This window comes from Ursus maritimus, unplaced genomic scaffold, assembly GCF_017311325.1.
Source record: "Ursus maritimus isolate PB19 unplaced genomic scaffold, ASM1731132v1 scaffold_7, whole genome shotgun sequence".
Classification (NCBI taxonomy): domain Eukaryota; kingdom Metazoa; phylum Chordata; class Mammalia; order Carnivora; family Ursidae; genus Ursus; species Ursus maritimus.
The window spans coordinates 52,950,173-52,974,024 of NW_024426885.1; the positions used below are offsets into that span (position 1 = coordinate 52,950,173).

At 37.3% G+C, this 23,852-nt stretch overlaps 1 protein-coding gene across 3 annotated transcripts in view; it reads left to right on the top strand.

The window, feature by feature from the left end:
- MICU1 (mitochondrial calcium uptake 1) overlaps window positions 1-23,852 on the top strand; it is a 234,519-nt gene that overhangs the window by 49,408 nt on the left and 161,259 nt on the right. For all 3 annotated transcript variants that reach the window (XM_008696021.2, XM_008696022.2, XM_040624205.1), the window contains exons 2-3: window positions 4,620-4,781; window positions 18,567-18,741. In XM_008696021.2, the coding sequence (XP_008694243.1) occupies window positions 4,621-4,781; window positions 18,567-18,741 (336 nt within the window). In that variant the 5' untranslated portion in view covers window position 4,620. The remainder of the gene's footprint in view (window positions 1-4,619; window positions 4,782-18,566; window positions 18,742-23,852) is intronic.

Consider the following 23,852-nt stretch of genomic DNA (forward strand, 5'->3'; position numbering starts at 1 on the left):
AGTCTTTCCTCAGGGGTTTGTTTTTTTTTTTTTTTCTTTGTTTACTTGGCAACTTTGAAAATTGCACTGGAGAAGATCAGTAGATATATCTTTTTTTTTTTTTTTAAGATTTTTAAAATTTGTGAGTAATCTCTACACCGAATGTGGGGCTTGAGCTCATAACCCCGAGATCATGCTCCACCAACTGAGCCAGCCAGGTGCCCCTGGATATATCTTTTTTTTTTTTTTTTTTTTTTTTTTAGAGATTTTATTGATTTGACAGAGACAGCCAGCGAGAGAGGGAACACAAGCAGGGGGAGTGGGAGAGGAAGAAGCAGGCTCATAGCGGAGGAGCCTGATGTGGGGCTCAATCCCATAACGCCGAGATCACGCCCTGAGCTGAAGGCAGATGCTTAACGGCTGCGCCACCCAGGCGCCCCCCCCCATATATCTTTTGATGCATACTTTGGGGAATGAGATTAAAACCCGGGGTGAAATGAGATGTAGACATTAACATTTGAATTGGAATATCAAAATGTAAGTCAACTGTTAGTGAAACTCAGACTTTCAAAAATTTAAAATCTTCTAGCACCAGAGCATATGGACATGGATTCTGAACACTAATAAATCTTAATTCTATGATATGGTCTTACTCTCCCTCAACCTCAAATGAAATAGATTAAATTTTGCCATATAGTTTTCATCAAGATTAGAGAGCATTAAGAAATAAAAGGAACCCTAAAGCCCAATTAGGCAGTTCTCTCATTTTATCAAATTCTTCCTGAAGGAAGAATAAGCTTCCTTTGTGCACAGCTGTTCGGTACTAGAATTGAGACTAGGTCATTGGTCATTGGATTCCTATTCCATTTCACTTTCTACCATCTGCTGCTTAGTGTTATTGTTTTAATCTCTTTCTCCTTTCTGTCTTCCATATCTCCTTCACACTTACATATTAATATGTTTTGGACAATGATATCTGATGGTTTTGTCTCTCTTTGGACATTTAATTTTATTTTATTTTTGGTTTCTGTACTTATCATCTAAGCACTTATCACCCATACTTAGGTTATTAATTGCCTTCTGGCTGTACTCACTACTCGCATTAGTTCTCTCTGCCTTTGTTGTTTGCGGTTTATTCTATTTACTACTGGTAAATAGCTGTTCTTTAAGAAAATACTTTCATTGGGTTATTTTCCAATTTAAGGTATCTGCTAGTTTCCTGTTGTATATATGATCAGAATTCTCAGTCCAGAATTCAGATGACCTTCTCAAGTGATTCTGGCTTACCTATTTGATCATATGTGTATTTTTTTTTTTTTTTTTTTTACTGAAAAATGGGTTTTACATTGGTGAACTTATTTCTGAGATGTCTGTTATTTGGACATATGTCTATTTATGGAGAATATCTGGTTAATTATGAATTTATCTTCCCATTTTACACACTCTTTGCCTTTTCATACTTTTGAAATGGTTATGTTATTTGCCTTTCACATTGAAAATTTCTGAGTGCTCTTTTCTTTCTGTTGTCAGTGATGAATAATGTTTTCTCCAGTTATATGTTTTAGTTGTGCTCATTTTTATTATAAGGAGAAAGATCTATTTGATCTGAAGAGAAATCAGAGTATTCATTTTTATTATAGACAAAAGCAATGCTGTGTATCTGAATGCACTGTGGGCTTGGGAAATGTTATTTTAAAAGTGAATCAGTTGTTGACAGGCAGGAAGAAAATATAATGGACAGTCTCCTTGGTGCTATATTTTGCTAGAATATGTGCAGTAAAATGAGATGATTTCTGGGGTTGGGGAAGGGTATAAGAATTGTGTTGCTGGGGCGCCTGGGTGGCACAGCGGTTAAGCGTCTGCCTTCGGCTCAGGGCGTGATCCCGGCGTTATGGGATCGAGCCCCACATCAGGCTCCTCCGCTATGAGCCTGCTTCTTCCTCTCCCATTCCCCCTGCTTGTGTTCCCTCTCTCGCTGGCTGTCTCTATCTTTGTCAAATAAATAAATAAAATCTTAAAAAAAAAAAAAAAGAATTGTGTTGCTGCAGCTTAGGTCATAAGAAATAGAAGAGAAAAATAATTCTTTTCCCACTTTGTCCATAAGAGCAGGATTTAGCTCCAACTTTGAAATTGGGCCTAGGTTGAATGAAGAAGGCTAGGGGAAAGGTTTACTTAAGAGATGATAGGTATAGGTCCCAGAGAAGAGTTAGTAACTGGCTCTGTGATCTTAAGAGACAGCTAAGTAGTCTAACTTGATATGAACCCAAATGGTAAAAGACATACTTTTCTTAGTATATTGGGGCTTAGAAGTATACTTAAGTGTTAGGAGCCAGTACCTGTGTGATTTGTACCTTCACCGTTATGTGAAAGTACATTACATAGTTAAATATTTTAAACATCTGTGTAACAGGCCCCGTACTAGACGGTATGTTTATGATGAGGAAAAAAATAAATTTTTTTTAAAGGAGGGTAAAATCCAAATGGGGAAGGCAAACTTACATATGAACAAATGTATTAATTGCCATAGGAAGATATGTATAAAGTACAAGATAATTTAAATTAGAAAGCAGTGAACTGTGTGCTTTGGGACAATCAAAGGAGAGGAGAATGAATACTTTATGTGATTTGAATGAATTGCCACTATAAAAAGTCATATAACCAGGAAGAAATGCCCCTTTCTCTTTCAGTCTGCCTGGTCAAATAAAAGAATGAAGACTATACTCTGGCCTCAAGATACTGTCTAGAGGAAAAAAATCATTTTCTATCAATTCTCTGTATAGAGGTGCCAGAAATGGTCCTGTTGTTTGGGGTGTCCATGAAATTTCTATGACTTGATCAAAATTGTATATTTTTTATTTTGAATCTCAGAACTAAACAAAAGCCTTGCTGACTAACCTAGTCTTACCCTGATATTTAAAATTTTTTTTTAATTCTTTAATATCTATACCCTAATATTTTTATACTTCAGGATACCAGTTTAGAAACATATCATTTAAAAATGTTTCATGTATATCTTGCCTAATTAGAATGTAAAATTCTTTTTGGCTTTTTAGGTCTTACACAGGGCTGGTGAACTTAAAACATTTTTGTTGAATGAGAACTTCCCAATAATTCTCTATATGCTGAATTAGTTAGCTTTTGCTGTGGCAGTAAACAACCCCCAATTTTAGTGGCTTATAATCATAAACATTTATTTCTCACTAGCATTCTGTAGGTCGGTTATGCTCAGCTGGCTCAGCTGGTCTTCATAGTGCCTGGCTCAGGCTGAGATATGTTCATTATGGAACCCAGGTTGAAGGATCATGTCTACTTGGGGCATGATCTTCTCTTCATAGAGTGCAGGAGCATAAGAAGGCTAACAGCAATACTACTTAAAAGTGCTTTGTGGAACTGGCCCACATTCTGTTGGCCAGAGCAAGTTCAATGGCAGGATACATAGCCAAAATGAGGAGTGTAGAAAAGAGTATTTGCCTATGGGATGGGGGATGGAAGAGTGAATGTTTTTTGAACAATAATATGACCTAATACAGATATTTCTGAGGTAAACGATGAAAGGAACAGGTGAAGTTGTAAGTATGAAATTAAAGAGTTTGGTGGGTAGAAGTCCTTACAAGGACCTGGGAGCGAAAAGGATTTAATGAAAATTTAAATTACTTTAACAAAAACAGTATCAACATTACAAGGTAGGGGGGCAGCAAAGTGTTCTAGTTAAAAACCTGGGTTCTGGTGTTAGTCCATTTATTTTAGATTCTGGACCTACTTCCTAGATGCATACTCTAGAACAAGTCACTGTATCTCAGTTTCCGTATCTGTAAAATGGTTGTGCCACTTACAGATCTGTTGCTTTGCAATTCTAAATCTATCTTTCATTGTCCTTTTTGTAATACTGGAAATTTCTCTCTTGCCAGCTTTTGTTAGGGTTTGTCAGTAGAAGGGGTAGAGGGAGACTAGAGAAGGAAGAAGTTTTTCTTCCTGATTCTTGTGTGCGCTGTAGCACGCAGTGGCCAGCAGCATGTGGGACATCCTGGGTCTTGCAACCCATAGGTAGTTTTAGCAGCAGTACTCCCAAATGCAGTTTCCCAGTGAGTTCCCTCCTCTGACATCTTCCCATGGGTACTTTCCCGATTTCCATTGACATGTTGAGTTCTCCTACTAGATGACTTTATAGTGACTTCTGTTGGCCTGGCACTTTAGTAAATTTCTCAGACATCCATGGCCATGACCTCACCGCAGGTCTGTATCTCAGCCCTCTTGAGAGTGGCCCCTTTACAGATTTATTCCTCTCTTGTTGTTCTGCATCAGCCCTCAAAATAGTAGCTGCTCCCAATATCTGTTATCTTTTTAACCCTTAGTATTTTAACCCTGTTATAATTAATAATGCTTTACGTTAAACTTTTCCTGTTCAAATTATCATGTGTTTTTGTCTTATAATTGTAGTTTGACTGATATATCAGGTTTATAAGTAGTATTTTTCTCATGCAATTGTTCTGAGGAGTAAATGGGGTACTATATGGTATTGCAAAGTGTTTGCCATTGTAAGTCCGTAATGTGTTGGCGATGTTGATACTGTCATCTTCATCATTTCGTCATCACTGTTGCTACCACTAGTTAGGAATAACATTTCTACTTTTTATCCACAGAATGTTTCGTCTTCATTCCCTTTCTGCTTTGGCAGAACTGGCTGTGGGCTCTCGATGTTACCACGGAGGATCACAGCCCACCCAGATGAAGCGACGACTAATGATGGTGGCTTTCCTGGGAGCATCTGCAGTCACTGCAAGTACTGGTCTCCTGTGGAAGAGGTGAGTGTTAACCGAGGATCCTTGTCCTGCACGTGCTTTTGTTTTTCTAGTTGTCTCTGTTATCTCAAAGGATTACACTGATTTCTGGCTTAGCTTTGTACCAAAATTTCTTGCCCAAATCATTTGACATTGATAATATTTGTCTATGAGATAAGATGTTTCAAAGAATTCAGCTATTGTGTCAAAGCAACAAATAGGAAATAATCTGCTTCAAGGTTGGCCTGTCTCTGCTGAACTATTTAAATAATTAACCAGTTTAATAATTTCAATAATTTTTAAACAAATAACATATAATAAACGAATAAATTTAATGATTTATGAATTTAGCATGTACAATTCCCTGGTTTTTAGTATATTTACAAAGTTGTGCAGCCATTGCCACTATCTGATTCCAAAAATTTCCAGCACTCCATAAAGAAACTCTATGCCATTTGGCAGTTACTTCCCACTTCTCCATCCCTCCCAACCCTAGGCAACCACTGATCTACTTTCTGTCAATAGACAGTAAAATGGGAATAATGCTAACACCTATCACAAAGGGTTATGAAGATTAAATGAGTTATGATTTGAGTTTTTTTGTTTTTATTCACTTATTTATTTTTAAAGATTTTATTTATTTATTTGACAGAGAGGACAAGAGAACACAAGCAGGGGGAGCAGTAGAAGGAGAGGGAGAAATAGGCTCCCTGCCGCCGAGCAGGGAGCCCAATGCGGGGCTTGATTCCAGGACCCTGGGATCATGATCTCAGCCTAAGGCAGAGAGTTAACCATCTGAGCCACCTGGGCGCCACAGGGGATTTTTAAAATACCATTTTATTTTATTTAATTTTAAAGTTGGCTCTTGGGGCGCCTGGGTGGCACAGCGGTTGGGCGTCTGCCTTCGGCTCAGGGCGTGATCCTGGCGTTATGGGATCGAGCCCCACATCGGGCTCCTCCGCTATGAGCCTGCTTCTTCCTCTCCCACTCCCCCTGCTTGTGTTCCCTCTCTTGCTGGCTGTCTCTATCTCTGTCGAATAAATAAATAAAATCTTTAAAAAAATAAATAAATAAATAAAGTTGGCTCTTCACCCAATGTAGGGCTCCATCTTCAATCCTGAGGTCCAGTTGCACGCTCTACCACCTGAGCCAGCCAGGTGCCCTGAGTTATTATTTGTTAAGTGCTTTAAAAAGTGCCTGGCACATAACTTTGTAAATAAAAAACATTTATGGAGAAAGTACTTGGCACATAGTAAGCTTATCAATAAATGTTAACTATTATTATTGGGTATAATATCAAGGTGAGACATGAAGAAAGGAGTACTAGCAGAAAAGACTGGGTTTCCAGAATAAGTTGGAGTTGTGATATAAAAGATCCTATAAACCATGCCAGGAGGTTGCGATTTTAATCTCTAGGCAATGATGAGTTAAGAGGTTTTGAAGCAAGAGACTGATCACAGACAAGTTTGAAGAGAGATTAATACAGTGACAACAGGGTAGTAAACTGGAGTGGGAAGAAGCTACTGACAGACACTAATACTAGTTTGAGATGGTGATGGGGGTACTGGAATCTTAGAAAGGAGTGTGTGAGTTTAGAAAAATTTCCAGGTAAAATGGACAGTAAGAGAGAGAGAGAAAGAAAGATCTAGACTGTGGGATAGACAGAAGGAGGAAGAGAGGGAGGCAAAAGAAGGAAAGGAGGAATAGGAAATGCACCTTTTGTCCTTTCACTGTAATAAATAGTAAATGCTTAGTAATTTCTTCAAGGATGCTTTCCTACAACAGAATTAGAGGACCCCATGCACGTGCATTTAGCGTTGCCTTTGCTTAGTCTAACACAAAGATGACAACAGCTGTACCTGAAGAAACTGAGAAGTTGTTTGACGATTTGAATGTTTAAAGAAGTTACTACTCTTTTTCTTTCTCCGAGTCACTTTGTTTATACTATTCAGGTTAAATGCTGATGAACAAATTTAGGTTATTTTACTTTTATTAATTTACGATGTTTTGTGTAATATTACTCCCAGAAGAAGAATAAGAAGATAATTTGGAGTGTTATGTAAAGGAAACATTCCTATTTTTGTTGTAATTTTTAAACCCCAAAACATCCAGAAGCAGAAAATCTACATATTGACAGTGTGTCCCCAATACGAGGCTTCTGTAATGCGTATGCTTTTATCACAGATTCTAATTTCATGAATGTTTCAAAATCATAAATATACCAAGTGCCAAGATTTTAGTGCTCGAAAATTGTTAGTTTTGTGCCTTTGCTGTGCCATGTAAGAAGTTATGAGATGAACTATAATTATTCTCAAGTTTTGAAATAAAAAATAATTAAAACTTGCTTAGATTTTCATGCTTAGACTGAGCTCAAGATCAATAGCAAAAAAAAATCTCTAAAATAATTGTGAGTTATCTTGTCAGAGAATGCAGGCATAGGGTTTGCCACTTAATTTTATATCTTTTCTCCATCCTCTTTTAAAAAATTGTGAAATGAGCAGAAATTAAATGTTTTCCTAAGAAGTGAGATTTAAAGTTCTTTTTGAAAGAGGGCAGGATATAATTTTAAACTTTAAAAAAATTTTAAATTTATGACCTTTAAATTTTAAAACTTTAAAATTCATAGACTTAAATTACAGAGAACAGTATGATCTAAAAAAGTCTAATACGAAGTAAAAAAATCTTTTTTTCCATCCCCATCCCTGTTCCTGAACAAAAAATAGTTAATAACAATACAATATAATACAATACAATACAGTAATACAGTTTTGAATCATCTAGGTAAATAACAAAGAATACAATTTGGAATGTTTGCCTTCAAACCAAAGTTGAGTATGTTCTGGGATATATAATTAGGTATGTGTAAAGACCAGATATACTACCTAAATCCACTAACTTAATTTAAATCCACTTAACTTAATTAACTTAATTAACTTAAATCCACTAACTTAATTTAAAGTATGATCCTTAGAAACCATATTCCAGTACTGTCAGAGAAGGAACTGTTGTCATTTTACTTTTTTTTTTTTTTTTTTTTTACTTTCTCAGTCTCAGAAAAGATACTGAGATATAGTGGTAAGGATTCAAGGTTTGAAGTCTGAGTATGTGGGTTTAAACTGGCTATATAATGTGTCTAATATTCTTTTACAGTCTAAAGTACTTCCTTTACTAGGAGTTCTTACCTGCTGGAGATAGATTCTGTCAGCTTTTGTCTGGAAATGTCTTTATTTTGCCTTCACTTTTGAAAGATATTTTCACTGTAAGGTACACATAGCATCAGATTTACCATTTTAACCATTTTTAAGTTCATTAACATTAACTACATTTACTGTGTTGTGCGACCATCACCATCATTCACCTCTAGAATTTTTTTTATCATCTCAAACTGAAACTCTGGACCCATTAAACAGTAATTCCCCATTCACCTCTCCCCCCATCCATGGGTATTCTGCTTTCTTACTTTATGAATTTGACTATTCTAGTACCTATAACCAACTGAGCCACCGGTGCCCTCTTGATCTTAGGGTTGTGAGTTTGAGCCCCACATTGGGTGTAGAGATTACTTAAAAAAAAAATAATAATCTGATGCTATGTGTACCTTACCATGATTAAAAAAAAAAAAAAAAAAGAATGCTAGAATATAATGAGCATACCGTACTGAAAAAAAAAATCAAAACTAAAGACAATAGAATGACAGCCTTAAAGTGCTAGAAAGAAAAAAGTCAACCTAGAATTCTATGTACAGTGAAACTGTAGGAAGTGCTCTCCACAACAGTGAAAATAAGGACCACACCAAGATGGGTAGGAGAAGGAGAGACACAGTCCTACAAAAAACCCCACCCCCAGAGTGGCAACATTTAATAGAGAGGGAATTTCACCACGCAGTGCTTTTTCTAGAGGAGTGAGGGGTTGGTGCCCCATGTTGGGCACCCTGGCACTTGGGATCTGCACTGGAGAGAAAACCTGAGAATATTTGACTTGCAGAACCAATGGGTTTGATATCCAGGGGTCCCAAAATTATATAGGAAACTGAGATTCCCTTCTTAGAGAGCTGATATCAGTGTCACCTGCCCTGAGACTCAGAAAAAAACCCAGCAGTTTGAGAAGGACTTTTCAGTGACTCACAAACAGAAGGCATGTAACAGGTGTGGAGGTCCTTCCTGAGGAAAAAAAGGATTCAAGCCCTGCATTGGGCACTCCCTGTATCACCCCTGCACTGGAAAGACAAGCCCCCATTTTGTCTGGCTTTGAAAATCAGCAGGACTTAACTCTAGGAGAGGTGGAGGGCCATAGGAAACCAAAACTCTGCTCTTAAATGGCCCATCGACAATCTCACTTGCTCTGAGACCCAGCATATTGGAAGCAGTTTCAAAAGCACCTGGGCCATATATGAGGGTTTATTTACTAATTGTAGGGCTTGTGCCAGAAGGGCAGGGTTCTGTAGGAACTTTCTCCAGGAGTGGAACTGCTAGCAGCCATCATTTATTTTGCCTTCGTTCAGCCTAGCTGGCCCAATGAAGATGCCAGTTCTGACTCTCCATCTGTGTTGCTAGCACTGCTTGCCCTGCTGTGACATTTCCCTGTGGACCAACCTGTCATGGCAGGTACTCCTTCAAAGCAACTCCTACCCTCTTTTAAACATAGTATTGGAAGTCCTAACCAGAGTACTTAGGCAAAAGAAAGAAAAAAAATCATCAAAATCAGAAAGGAAGTGGTAAAACTTTTTATTTGCACATGACATATATAGAAAGCCTAAACACTCCACCAAAGAAACTATTAAAACTAATAAATTCACTAAAGTTATAAACAGATTTTGTATTAACTTTATTTATGAATATAGTTATAATTATAAATTATAACTATGCTTATTTATAAACAAAATTTACTATTATTAAAATGTCCATTCTACTCAAAGCAATTTATAGGTTTATTGCAATCCCTATCAGAATTCCAGTGCATTTTCTACAGAAAAAGGGTAAAAGTCCTAAAATATATATAGAACACAAAAGACCATGAATAGCCAAAGCAATCCTGAGAAAGAAGAGCAAAGCTGGAGTGAGCAAATCCCACTTCCTGATTTCAGACTATACCTCAGAGCTATATTAATGAAAACAGTATGATACTGGCATAAAAACACACACCGACCAATCAAATAGACTAGAGATCCCAGAAATAAACTCCTGCATATGTGGTCAATTAATATTTGACAGGGAGCCATGATACTCAATGGGAAAATGACAGTCTCTTCAATAAATAGTATTGGGAAAACTGGATAACCACTGCAGAAGAAGGAAATTGGACCCCTATCTTACCCCATTAACAAAAATAATTCAGATCGATTAAATACTTTAACATAAGACCCCAAACTGCAAACTCCTGGAAGAAAACTTAGGGGAAAAGCTCCTTGACATTGGTCTTGAAACTGTTTTTTGGATAACAAAAGGACAAGCAACAAAAGCAAAATCAACATGTGGGACGACATTAAGTTAAAAAGCTTGTGGGCAGCAAAGGAAACAGTGAACAAAACAAAAGGGCAACTTATGGAATGGGAGAAAATATTTGTACACCATATGTCAGTTAAGAGGTTAATATCCAAAATGTATAAGTAATTCATACATCTGAAAAGTTGTATGAATGCCATTGGTTTTGGAACTATTTTTTGGGTAACAAGAGGACAAGCAACAAAAGCAAAATGAGGAAGTGGGAGTACATTAAGATATATGTAAAAAAAAAACAGATGATCTGATTAAAAAATGGATAGAGGACCTGAATAGACATTTTTCCAAAGAAGACATCCAAATGGCCAACAGGTACATGAAAAGGTGCTCAACATCACTAATCATCAGGGAAATGCAAATCAAAACCACAGAGATATCACTTCATACCTATTAGAATGGTTATTCTTAAAATGATATGGTCGAACAATTTTGGTATAGATGTGGAGAAATAGGAATCCTTGTGCACTATTGATGGAAATGTGAACTGATGCAACCACTATGGAAAACAACATGGAGGTTTTTCAGGAAATTAAAAATAGAATACCATATAATCCACCATTCCTACTTCTTGAATACATATCCCAAGGAAAGGAGAATAGGATCTTGAAGGGATATTTGCACTCCCGTGTTTAATTCAGCATTATTCACAATAGCCAAGATATGGAGATGACATAAGTGTCCTTCAACAGGTGAATGCATAAAGAAGATATGCTATACGCACACACACACAACTCACAAATATTATTCAGCTGTGGAAAGAAGGAAATCCTGCCATTTGCATCTACACTGATGGACCTTGAGAGCATTCTGCTGCTGAGATTAATCAAGCACAGAAAGATATATACTGTCTGGTGTCACTTACATATGAAATCTCAAAAACCTGAACTCATAGAAACAGGCATTAAAATGGTGATTACCAGAGGCTGGTGGTTGGGGAATTGGGGAGTCTTTGGTCAGAGTACAAACTGCAGTCAGAATATAAATATGTCCTGGGGTCTAATGCACATCATTGTGATTATAGTTAATAATACAGTAGTGTATACTTGAAAATTGCTAAGAGACTAGATGGATTTTAAATGTTCTCACTCAAAAAAAGTGGTAATTATATCATGTAACGGAGGTTTTAGCTAATGCAATGGTGGCAATGATACATAAGTGTATCAAATTAACACATTGTACACCTTAAACTTATAAAATGTTATCGTCAATTATATCTCAGTAGAAAACTGCTTTGAAAATATACTTTTATATAAAATATACTTTCAGGTAAGACCTTACTAATTTGCTGACTACTGTAGTTGATGGCCAGTATAAAAAGTAAGGATTAACAAAATGTGTGTTGGGTTTTTTTTTTTAAGATTTTGAGAGAGAGAGAAAGAGAGCGTGAGCAGAGTGAGCATAAGCAAGGGGGAAGGGCAGAGGGCAAGGGAGAAGCAGACTCCCCGCTGAGCAGGGAGCCTGATGTGGGGCTCAGTGCCAGGACCCCAGGGTCATGACCTGTGCTGAAGGCAGACGCTTACCTGACTGAGCCACCCAGGTGCCCCCCAAATGTGTTATTTTTAAAAAGTACAAAACAGGGACACCTGGATGGCTCAGTCGTTGGGCGTCTGCCTTCGGCTCCGAGCGTGATCCCGCCGTTCTGGGATCGAGCCCCGCATCAGGCTCCTCTGCTGGGAGCCTGCTTCTTCCTCTCCCACTCCCCCTGCTTGTGTTCCCTCTCTCGCTGGCTGTCTATCTGTCAAATAAATAAATAAAAATCTTAAAAGAAAAAAAAGTACAGAACAAGTTAACGTCAATCGCATACAAATACTCTGTACTTTTATTCCTTCCTTTTTCACTCTTTATGGTACTGATGTCACAAGTGACACCTTTTATATTATGTATCCATTAATATGTTTTTTAGTTAAGGTTTTTTTTTAATATTTGATCTTTGAACTTCTGTTAACAGAATTTAAAGAGATTTACACATCATCATTATAGGACAAAAGTATTCTGTATTTGTCTATATGTTTGCCTTCACCAGTGAGCTTTATACTTTATATGCCTTCATGTTGCAAGTATAGTTTATTTCAACTTGAAGGACTCCCTTTAGCTTTTTTTGTTGTTTTTGTTTTTGTTTTTGTTTTGGTGATGCAGATTTAGTGGTTTGAACTTCCTCAGCATTTTTTATCTGGGAGTGTCTTTCTTTCTCCTTCATTTCTAAAGGACAGTTTTACCAAATGTAGTATCTTTGGTTGGCAATTTTTTCTTTCAGCCCTTTCCATTTTTCATCCTATTTCTTTATGGCCTACAAGGTCTTATAGTTTTATGGGGTCCCCTTGTACATGATGAATCGCTTTCTCCTGCTGCTTTAAAAATTCTTCCTTAGTCTTTGACTTTTGGCAATTTGATTATAATGTGTCTTAGTGTGGATTTCTTTGGGTTCCTCCTCATGGAAATCGGTTGAACTTCTTCAGTCTGGATGTCCATTAACTTCCCCAAATTTGAGTTTTCAAATTTTTTGTCATATTTTCTTTAAATAAATTTTTTTACCCCTTTATTTCTCTTCCTTCTCCTTCATGCATGTATTGGTTTCCTGTAAGTCCCTTAGACTCTTTTGTGTTTTGTTCCTCTGACTGGATAATGTTAAATGTCTGTCTTTGAGTTTACCTTTGAATTTATCTTCTGCTTCATCAAGTCTGCTTTTGAGCCACCCTAGTGAATTTTTCAGGTCTGTAATTGCACTCGTCAGCTCCAGAATTTGCTTTAAAAAAAAATGTCTCTTGATAGTAATTTTTTTAATGCAGTGTTTTCTTGAGCTTACAGAGCATCTTTATGATGGGTATTTTTAATTCTTTTTCAAGTAATAAATATTTCTATTTCTTTAGGATCAGTTTCTGGAGATTTATTTTGTTCCTCCATTTGAGCCACATTTCTGTTTCTTCATGTATCTTACAACTTTATGTTAAGATTCACATTTTTGAAGAATCAACCACGTATCCCAGTCTTTATAGACTGGCTTCACACAGAGGAAGACCCTCAGCAGTCAGCCCAGTTATAGATTTGGGTGCCCCTGAAGCTCTTTTGGGAGAGGATACGGCTTCTCTGGGTCTGTGTGGGCAGTTTCTCAATTGCAGAAGCTTGCCTGTTTCTTTTCCAAGAGCTTTTCCTCTCTTGTTCCCTCTGGTGTTTATCTCGAGCACTGCAAGTTCTCTGCGCATATGCAAGCCACCTCCTGTCTCTGCTCATCAGCTGCCAGGCGGGCAAAGTATGCCAGCTCCCCATTACCACCCCACATCAGGGGAGGCGCATACCAGTCTTTCAGGCAGCCTTCTGAAAAACTAGAACACCAGCCACACCTTCCCCTTCTTTCCCTCCCTCCGGAGGGAGAAGACTTGTTTTGCCGTCTTTTCCTAATTGTGCCTAGCTGTGCCAACTCCACAAACCATCTCCCACTTTTCGTTTTTCTTATTCACCCTCAAGAATGCAGACTGTGCCACCTTCCGTCAAGCACTCCAAGTGAGGTGAACAGAAACCAGCCCCTTGAGCAGCCCTCCAAATAGTTAGAATATTGAACACCCTTCAGTTCTCATTCCTCCCTGTAGGAGATGCTGAGCTGTGCCTGCCTGGGAGGAGGGACTGACATGAGTAAAGTGAAATTGCTCCTCTTATCCATTTCATTGTGTCTGTTTTTGGCATTGTGTTTTTCCTGGTGTACTGCAACTACTTAACTGGCTTTGGGGAATTTCATAAAGGTGTTTTGATCTGTACATTGTTGTTAAATCAGTGTTTCTGTGGTGGACAAAGCCTAGGACTTCCTATTCTGCCATCTTGCTGACATCTAATAATTATTAGATATTTTTCATTGTGTATGTTTCATTGTGTATGTGTGTTTATGTTTTCACTGTGTATTTTTGAGTGTCTGGATTTTTTTGTTTTCCTTTAAAAGTATATTGATTTTTATATTGGCAGGCAGTTAATTTATTGAAAAATCTGATCATCTGGAGCTTGTTTTAAAGGTGTTTTTTGTTTGTTTGTTGTTGTTGTTGCTGTTCTTTTGTCAGCATGGTTTAGATAGAGTATCCTTTGCTGTAGGGCTAATTTAGCCCTACAAATAAGACATGGCCCGTCTGTTGCATTTACTAAATGCCTTGAGTGTTCAGTGATTTATTACAGCTTGAACATATCGTGCCTGTGAGTTCCAGAAATTATTTGGCCTGTAGCTCTTCGGTAATTGTTCTTTGCTCCATATAGAATACTTTAATCCTAAGAATGCACTACTTAATATTAACTTAAGGGAGACCCCATTAGGTTCGTGGAACTTTGTCTTTGTGTAACTTCCTCCTCTCTGGTCCTCTTCCCCACCAATTCCTGCCACCTCAGCCTCTCCAAACTGTGATCTCTGTCCTTTCAACTTAGCGTGGTCACTCTATATTGCTTGGGATCCTGCTCCTGATCTAGAAAGTGTCTCCACATAGAACTTCAGGACAATTATAGGCCTAATTTTTTTCAGAGAGTTGCTGTCTGTTGTTCATTATCTGAAAATGTTTTGTATATTTTGTTAAATTGTAATTTTCCTTACTCTGGAAAGGCAGGTCTAGTGTAGTTACTCCATTGTAGTTGAAAGCAGAAGTCTTCTTTCTGTGCATCATTGTATGTCACCAGTTCTATAATGTTTAAATCATGGTATTGTTATATCATTACCACTCTTGGAAGTGTGCAACTCCTAAGGTGGTCAAAGTTACAGGGATGTACTAGCGTGTAACCTGTCTGCTACACATGAGCAGCATTCACATTATCAGGGATATCAGCCTGTGAGTTTTTCAGAAGAAATTATGAATGCTCTTTAATTAACTGAACTGAATAAAGCAGTGTGTTCAGGAGGGTTTCTGTTATACCAGATGATATTGAATGTCTATAGATTTTCTTTTCTAGAACATTAGGTTTTTGAGAAATCAGGTTATGAGGCCTGACCCTATTCTCTGTCCTTATATGTTCTTTATCATTTCACTTACTGTTTCCCTATTTACTGTGACTCTCTTGAGGACAGAGACAGTCTTATTTATATTTATCTTAGCAACTAGTGTAGCTCCTACAGCATTTGAATGAAGAAATGAATGAATGCTGTCTTTTTTCTTTGTGAGTAGATACCTGAGGTCTCCACTTCACCACCCCATCATCATTTGGTTCCACAAACTCTTCAGAGGGAAATAAAACAGGGAAATGATGCAACCTTGATGAGTTGGGGGTCAAGGTTGAAAGGAAAGTTGAGCTATGGTCAAAAGATTGCTTTTGAACCAGGTGGGGAAACCTATAGTGAGTGAGTTCTTGTTGCTTTTTAAAAATTTGTTTATTTTTAGAACTTAACCTTTAAAAGAAAAACAGTTGTTTTTCTTGCTTACAATTCAAATACTTCTTTGCCTTTGTTAATGTGCATAAAATATTATTTGCAAGTAAATGAAATAACTATTGGTTTATATCTTCTTTAAATAGCCATGTGAAAGGAATGCATTAAGAATTTTCTCATATTGCAGTATTTTAATCCTAGTGTGCATTTTTCCAGTCCCTCTTCTCATCACTATATATGAGGAATTTGATTTTTGTTCCTTAATCAGCCATAGACATATTGCATACTTTAAAAGTATGGCACTGGGTTGGGAACTCTGGATGATTAAAAGAACAGTGTCCAGTTGCTCTCTCTGTCTCTTCTTTTTTAGTTTTAATTATTATTCCAGTATAATTTACATATAGTGTTATATTATTTTCATGTATATAATATAGCCATTCAACAATTCCATATGTTAGTCAGTGCTCATCATGGTAAGTGGACTCTTAATCCCCTTCACCTATTTTACTCATCCCCCTTCTCCCTTCCCCTCTAGCAACCACCAGTTTGTTCTCTTAAATATAAAGTCTGTTTTTTTGTTTTGTCTCTATTTTCCTTTGTCTATTTGTTTTGTTTCTTAAATTCCACATATAAGTGAAATCATTTGGCATTTGTCTTTCTCTGACTGATTTATTTCACTTAGCATTATACCCTTTATACCCTCTAGATCGATCCATATTGTTGCAGATGGCAAGATTTCATTCTTTCGTATTGCTGAGGAATATTCCATTGTGTGTGTGTGTGTGTGTGTGTGTGTGTATCACATCTTCCTTATTAATTCATCTAGTGATGGGCATTTGGGTTTCTTCCATATTTTGGCTATTGCAAATGATGCTGCAATAAACATAGGGGTGCATCTATCATTTTAATTAGTATTTTCATATTCTTTGTGTAAATACCCAGTAATGGGTTTACTGGATCATATGCTAATGCTAGTTTTAACTTTTTGAGCAAAGGCATGCTCTTTTCCACAGTGACTGCACCAGTCTGCATTCCCAGCAGTGCATGAGGGTTCTTTTTTTCCACATCCTTACCAACATGAGTTGTTTTTTTGTGTTTTTGATTTTAGCCATTCTGAGAGGTGTGAGGTGATACCTCATTGTGCTTTTGATTTTCATTTACCTGATGATTAGTGATGTTGAGCATCTTTTCATATGACTCTTGGTTATCTGGATGTCTTCTTTGGAGAAATGTCTGATCATGTCTTCTGCCAATTTTTTTTTTCGGCAATAGGATTTGTATTTATCAGTGTTGTCAAATATATATGTTATGTGTTAAATAAATTACAACATATAATACATAACTTATCTATCATCTCTCTTTGCAGATTGATTCCATCTTTTTTTTTTAATGATTTTTTTATTATATTATGTTAGTCACCATACAGTACATATCCCCGGTTTCCAATGTAAGGCTCGATGATTCATTAGTTGTGTATAACACCCGGTGCACCATGCAATACGTGCCCTCCTTACTACCCATCACCAGCCTATCCCATTCCCCCACCCCCCTCCCCTCTGAGGCCCTCAGTTTGTTTCTCATAGTCCATAGTCTCTCATGCTTCATTCCCCCTTCTGATTACCCCCCCTTTCTTTATCCCTTTCTTCCCCTACCGATCATCCTAGTTCTTATGTTCCATAGATGAGAGAAATCATATGATAGTTGTCTTTCTCTGCTTGACTTATTTCACTTAGCATTATCTCCTCCAGTGCCGTCCATGTTGTAGCAAATGTTGAGAACTCGTTCTTTCTGATAGCTGAGTAATATTCCATTGTATATATGGACCACAACTTCTTAATCCAGTCATCTGTTGAAGGGCATCTCGGCTCCTTCCACGATTTAGCTATTGTGGACATTGCTGCTATGAACATTGGGGTGCATATGGCCCTTCTCTTCACTACGTCTGTATCTTTGGGGTAAACACCCAGTAGTGCAATGGCTGGATCATAGGGTAGCTCAATTTTTAACTTTTTAAGGGACCTCCACACTGTTTTCCAGAGTGGCTGTACCAACTTGCATTCCCACCAACAATGTAGGAGGGATCCCCTTTCTCCACATCCTCTCCAACAATTGTTGTTTCTTGCCTTGTCTATTTTTGCCATTCTAACTGGCGTAAAGTGGTATCTCAGTGTGGTTTTGATTTGAATTTCCCTGATGGCTAATGATTTTGAACATTTTTTCATGTGTCTGTTAGCCATTTGTATGTCATCATTGGAAAAGTGTCTGTTCATATCTTCTGCCCATTTTATGATTTATGTATTTGTTTCTCATGTATTGAGTTTGAGAAGTTCTTTGTAGACCTTGGATACCAGTCTTTTACCTGTAGTGTCATTTGCAAATATATTCTCCCATTGCGTGGGCTGCCTCTTAGTTTTTCTGACTGTGGGACTCGATCCCGGAATGCCGGGATCACGCCCTGAGCCAAAGGCAGACGCTTAACGACTGCGCTACCCAGGCGCCCCGCCTTTTCATTTTCTGGATTGTTTCTTTCGCTGTGCTGAAGCTTTTTAGTTTCATGTAATCCTGCTTGTCTCTTTTTTCTTTTGTTGCCTGTGCTTTTAGTATCATATCATTTATTTTTAAGGCTGAATATTATTCTGTTGTATGTATATACCACATTATCTTTAACCACTCATCTATCAATGGACGTCTCAGTTGCTTCAAACATTTTAGCTATTGTGAATAATGTTGCTATTAACATGAATGTGCAAAAATCTCTTCATGACTCTACTTTCAATTCTTTTGGATTTATAAGCAGAAGTGGGATTGCTGGATCATACAGTAGTTCTATTTTTAACGTTCTGAGGAACCTCTTCATGTAGAAGTTTTCATAAATTTCATTGCTGTTGCTTCTGCTAAACTATCTGAAAATCTTTATTTCTTGATTAATGTAGATTTTTTTTCTTTTTCTTTTTCTTTTCTTTTTTCTTTTTTTTGCATATCCAGGGCACTTGCAGAATCTCCACCATCTGTAAACAACCCAAAGAGTGAACCTGGTGATAAAGGGAAGAATAAAGATGAAGGGGAAGTTTGTAACCATGAAAAAAAGGCTGCAGATGTTTGTCTTGAGCCTCATCCAGAAGAGAAAAAGAAGAAACGTTCTGGATTCAGAGACAGAAAAGTATGGAGCAGTCTTATAAATTAGTCAGAACTGTTAATTCTAAATTAGAATAATGCAGTTGAGTCTCTTTTATCATTTGTTTTGGATGGTTCGTATTCTCCTTGCAGTGATATTCACCTCACTGCTATTTTCTGTCCTGTTCTAAGGCAAATGTACTCTTGGAATGTGAAGTTAATGGGGCTAGTGGAAAGATCTAGGATTGGTGATCAGGATTTGCATATATTTTCTTCCCTCTTTTAATGCAGCTACCTTAGCCGATTCTTGCTTTCCAGATCTTCCTGATGCTAAATGTTCTTGGATATGTTGAGTCTTTGATGCCAAGTTGTAAAGGCAGAAAAACATCTCTTTGGAAATATACAAATATTTCCAAAAATTCAATTAATTTTGATGATAGTATGAACGTTGAATGACTTCAACATTTTATATCTTTAACACAACCTGCTGTTATATAGCTCTACCTCAGAAAAATTTCAATTCCAGTATGGGAATGCCTATGATACTGAGCATTTGAATTCAGCAGACATGAGTGCTGAAAAGTCAAAAGGTTGAATTTCTTAGACATTTGCATGTTATTGTTCAAATTCAGGGAATTGCCTTCACTTGCTAAAATGTAGCTAATAAGTGCAACACGGTAATTTGAGTTCCTTCCGTGGTGTGTGTGTGTGTGTGTGTGGTATATACTTGCAAGAAGAATTCCTTTGAGAAACTTGGATTGTTTATTTGGATGAAGTTATTAACTATGTCTTTTCATTTTTCAGATCCATTTCTGATTGAAGTGAATTTGAACAAAAATGATTATAAGTTAACTGTCAACTATCCCAGTGTTTCCACAATGATATAGTTATTTAATCTTTTGCCCTGAGTGAATTTGAGTAAATTTCCAATTTATCTTGTGCCAGCAGTTTCATTTATAGTTTTACATTTTATAAAATAGAGTTAAAATTACCCAAAGAAGCATTTATTTTTGAACTTTCCATTTTCTGCTCAGCAATGACCATAGATCATACTTCCCAGAGAAATTTTTACTCTGTTCACATTATCTTTTTTTATGTTATGTTAGTCATCATTAGTTTTTGATGTAGTTTTCAGTGATTCATTATTTGCATACAACACCCAGTGCTCATTACAACACGTGCCCTCCTTAATACCCATCACCAGGTTACCCCATCCACTCACCTTCCTCCCCTCTGAAACCCTCAGATTGTTTCCTGGAGTCCATAGTCTCTCATGGTTCTTCTCCCCCTCTGATTTCCACCCCCCTTCAGTTTTCCCTTCCTTCCCCTAATGTCCTGGTGAGGATGTTGAGAAAGGGGAACCCTCTTACACTGTTGGTGGGAATGCAAGCTGGTACAGCCACTTTGGAAAACAGTATGGAGGTTCCTCAAATAGTTAAAAATAGAGCTACTCTATGACCCAGCAATTGCACTACTGTGTATTTACCCCAAAGATACAGATGTAGTGAAACGAAGGGGCATATGCACCCCAATGTTTATAGGAGCAATGTCCACAATAGACATTATCTTTTGATGTACAAAATTTTAAAAATTTCACGAAGTCTACTTTGTCTTTTTTTTCTTTTTCCTTTGTTGCTTATGCCTCTGGTGTCATAGCCAAGAAATCATTGCCAAATCTAATGTTGTGAAGCTTTCGACCTATGTTTTATTCCATAATTAATATAGTTTTAGGTCTTTCATTTTGGTCTTTGATCCATTTCAAGTTAAATTTTTTTTAAGATTTATTTATTTATTTTAGAGAGCACGAGAGCCCGGGGTGAGGTGGGGAGGGGTAGAGTGGAAGGGAGAGGGACAAGCAGATTCCATGCTGAGCTCAGAGCCTTGGTGCAGGGCTAAGTCCTACAACCCATGAGATCATGACCTGAGCCAAAATCACGAGTTGGGTGCTTAAGCAACCAAGCCACCCAGGCACCCCTTAAGTTAATTTCTTAATTTGGAGTTAGATAAGGGTGCAACTTCATTTTTTTGCATGTCGGTACCAGTTTTCCCAGCACCATTTGTTGAAAAGACTATCCTTTTTCCAGTAAATGGTTGCGGCTCCCTCGTCACAAATCATTTGACCATATATGTGAGGCTTTATTTTTGGCTCTGTATTCTATTCCAGTGGTCTATATGTCTGTCTTTTTGCCAGGTCCACATTCTTTTATGAGCGTAGTTTTATAATAAGTTTTAAAATCAGGATGTAGTGGTCCCCCAACTTTGTTCTTCTTTTTCAAAATTTGTTTTGGCTCTGCAGAGTCCTGAGAGTTTCCATGACACATATTAATTGTTTCCATATCTTGGCTATTGTGAATAATGCTGCATTGAACATGGGAGTACAGATATCTCTTCAAGATACTGATTTCTTTTCCTTTGGTTATGTATTCAAAGTGAAACTTCTGGATGATGTGGTAGTTTTATTTTTAATGTCTTGAGGAACCTCCATACTATTTTCCATAGAACCTAAACCAATTTACATTCCCACCAACAGTGCAAAAAGGTTCCCATTTCTCCATATCCTCACCTATACTTGTTATCTTTTCTTTCTCTCTTTTTTGTTAAATATTTTATTTCTTTATTTGAGAGAGAGAGTGTGGGAAAGAGCATGGGGGGAGCAGAAAGAGGGGAGGAGAAGGAGGCTGACACGGGGCTCAGTACCAGGACCCCAGGATCATGACCTGAGCTGAAGGCAGACCCTTAACTGACTGAGCCACCCAGTGCCCCCCTCTCTCTCTCGCTCTTTTTTAACATTTTTTTAAAAATTTATTTATTTGAGAGAGAGCGAGAGCGCGCGCGAGTGCACAGGTGCATGGGGGAGGGGCAGAGGGAGTAAATCTTCAGGCCCACTCCCTGCTGGGCATGGAGCCTGATGCAGAGTTCAGTCTCATGACCCTGAGATCATGACCTGAGCTGAAACTAAGAGTCAGATGCCCAACCATCTGAGCCACCGAGGCTCCCCATCTTTTCTCTTTTTGATGATAATCATCTAATAGGTGTGAGGTGATATCTCCTTATGGTTTTGATTTGCGTTTTCCTGATGATTAGTGATGTTGAGCACCTTTTCATGTACCCGTTGGCCATGTGGATGTCTTCCTTGGAAAAATACCTATTTAGGTCATTCTGCCCATGTAATTGAATTGGTTTCTGTAGGTTTTTTGTTTTCGTTTTTGCTTTTTTTTTTGGCTTTTAAAGTTTTTATTTTAATTCCAGTTAGTTACCATACAATGTTATATTGATTTCAGGTATACAATATAGTGATTCAACAGTTCCATACATCATCTAGTGCTCATCATGACACTTGCACTCCTTAATAATCCTGTGACTTACTTGTTTAACCCATCTCCCCACCCCCACTCCTCTCTGCTAATGATCAGTTCTCTATATTTAAGAGTCTGGGTTTTTTTGTTTGATTAGTTCTTTTTAAGTAGACTCCTCACCCAATGTGGAGCCCAATGTCGGGCTTAAACTCACGAACCTGAGTTTGAGTTGAGATCAAGAGTCAGACATTTACCCAACTGAGCCACCCAGGTGCCCTCAGAGTCTGGTTTTTTGTCTTTTTTTTCCTTTGCTCATTTGTTAAATTTCATAAATTCCACATATGAGTGAAATTATATGGTGTTTGTCTTTCTCTAACTGACTTATTTTCATTTAGCATTTTACCCTCTATATCCATCGATATTAATGCAAATGACAAAAAGTCATTCTTTTTTATGGCTGAGTGGTATTCCATCGTGTGTGTGTGTGTGTGTGTGTGTGTGTGTACACACATACTACCTCTTCTTCATCCATTCATCTATTGATGGACACCTGGGTTGCTTCCATATTTTGGCTTTTGCAAATAATGTTGCAATGTTAAACGGGGGTGTATATCTCCTCAAATTAGTGTTTTTATATTCTTTGGGTAAATACCCAGTAGTGATGTGACTGGATCATATGGTAATTCTGTTATTAATATTTTGTGGAACCTCCATATCGTGTTCCATAGTGGCTGCACCAGTTTGCATTCCCACCAACAGTGCATGAAGGTTCCTTTTTCTCCACATCCTCACCAACACTTGTTTCTTCTGTTGTAGATTTTAGCTATTCTGACAGGAGTGAGGTGATACCTCATTCTGGTTTTGATTTGCATTTTCCTGTTAGTGATGTTGAGCACCTTTTCTTGTACCTGTTGGTCATCTCTGTGTCTTCTTGGGAAAAATATCTATTCAGATCTTCTGCCCATTTTTAAATCAGATTTTTTTTTATTGTATGAATTCTTTGAATTTGACAAAATACAACATCTTTTTGTGATAAAAGACCTCAACAAATTGGGTAGAGAAGGAACATACTTTAACTTAAGAAAGACAGTATATGACAAACCCACAGCTAACATCATACTGAACACTGAAAGGTTGAAATCTTTTCCTTTGTAATGAGGAAGAGGGCCCACAGAGGTGCCCACTCTAAACAGGCTTTTGCTACATAGTACTGGGAGTTCCACCTAGAGCAATTAGGAAAGACAATGAAATGTAAGGCATCCAAATAGGAAAGAAAAAAGGAAAAGTGTTATTATCTGGAGATCATATGATCTTATATGATAATTCTAAAGACTCAATCAAAAAGCTATTGGAACTGATGAACAAATTCAGCAAAGTTGCAGGATATAAAATCAACATGCAGAATTGATTGTTTCCATACACTAACAGTGAATTATCTGAAAAGGAAATAAAGATAATTATCCCATTCACAATAGCATCAAAAACAATAAAATACATAGGAATAAATTTAACCAAGGTAATGAAAGATCTGTACAGTGAAAACTACAAATCTTTGATGAAAGAAATATAAGAAGACACACACAAATGAAAAGATATCCTGTGTTCATGGATCAGAACAATAAACATCATTTAAATGTTTATACTACCCAAAGCTGTCTGTACGTTTGATGCACTACCTATAAAAATTCCATTCACATTTTGCACAGAAAAAGAAATCCTAAATTTGTATGGAACTACAAAAGTATCTGAGAAAAAAGAGCTAAGCTAAAAGTAAGCTGAAGTATCCCTCTTCCTGATATCGAACTACATAGTTATATTAAAACAGTGTATTCTGTCATAAAAATAGAACATATAGGTCAAT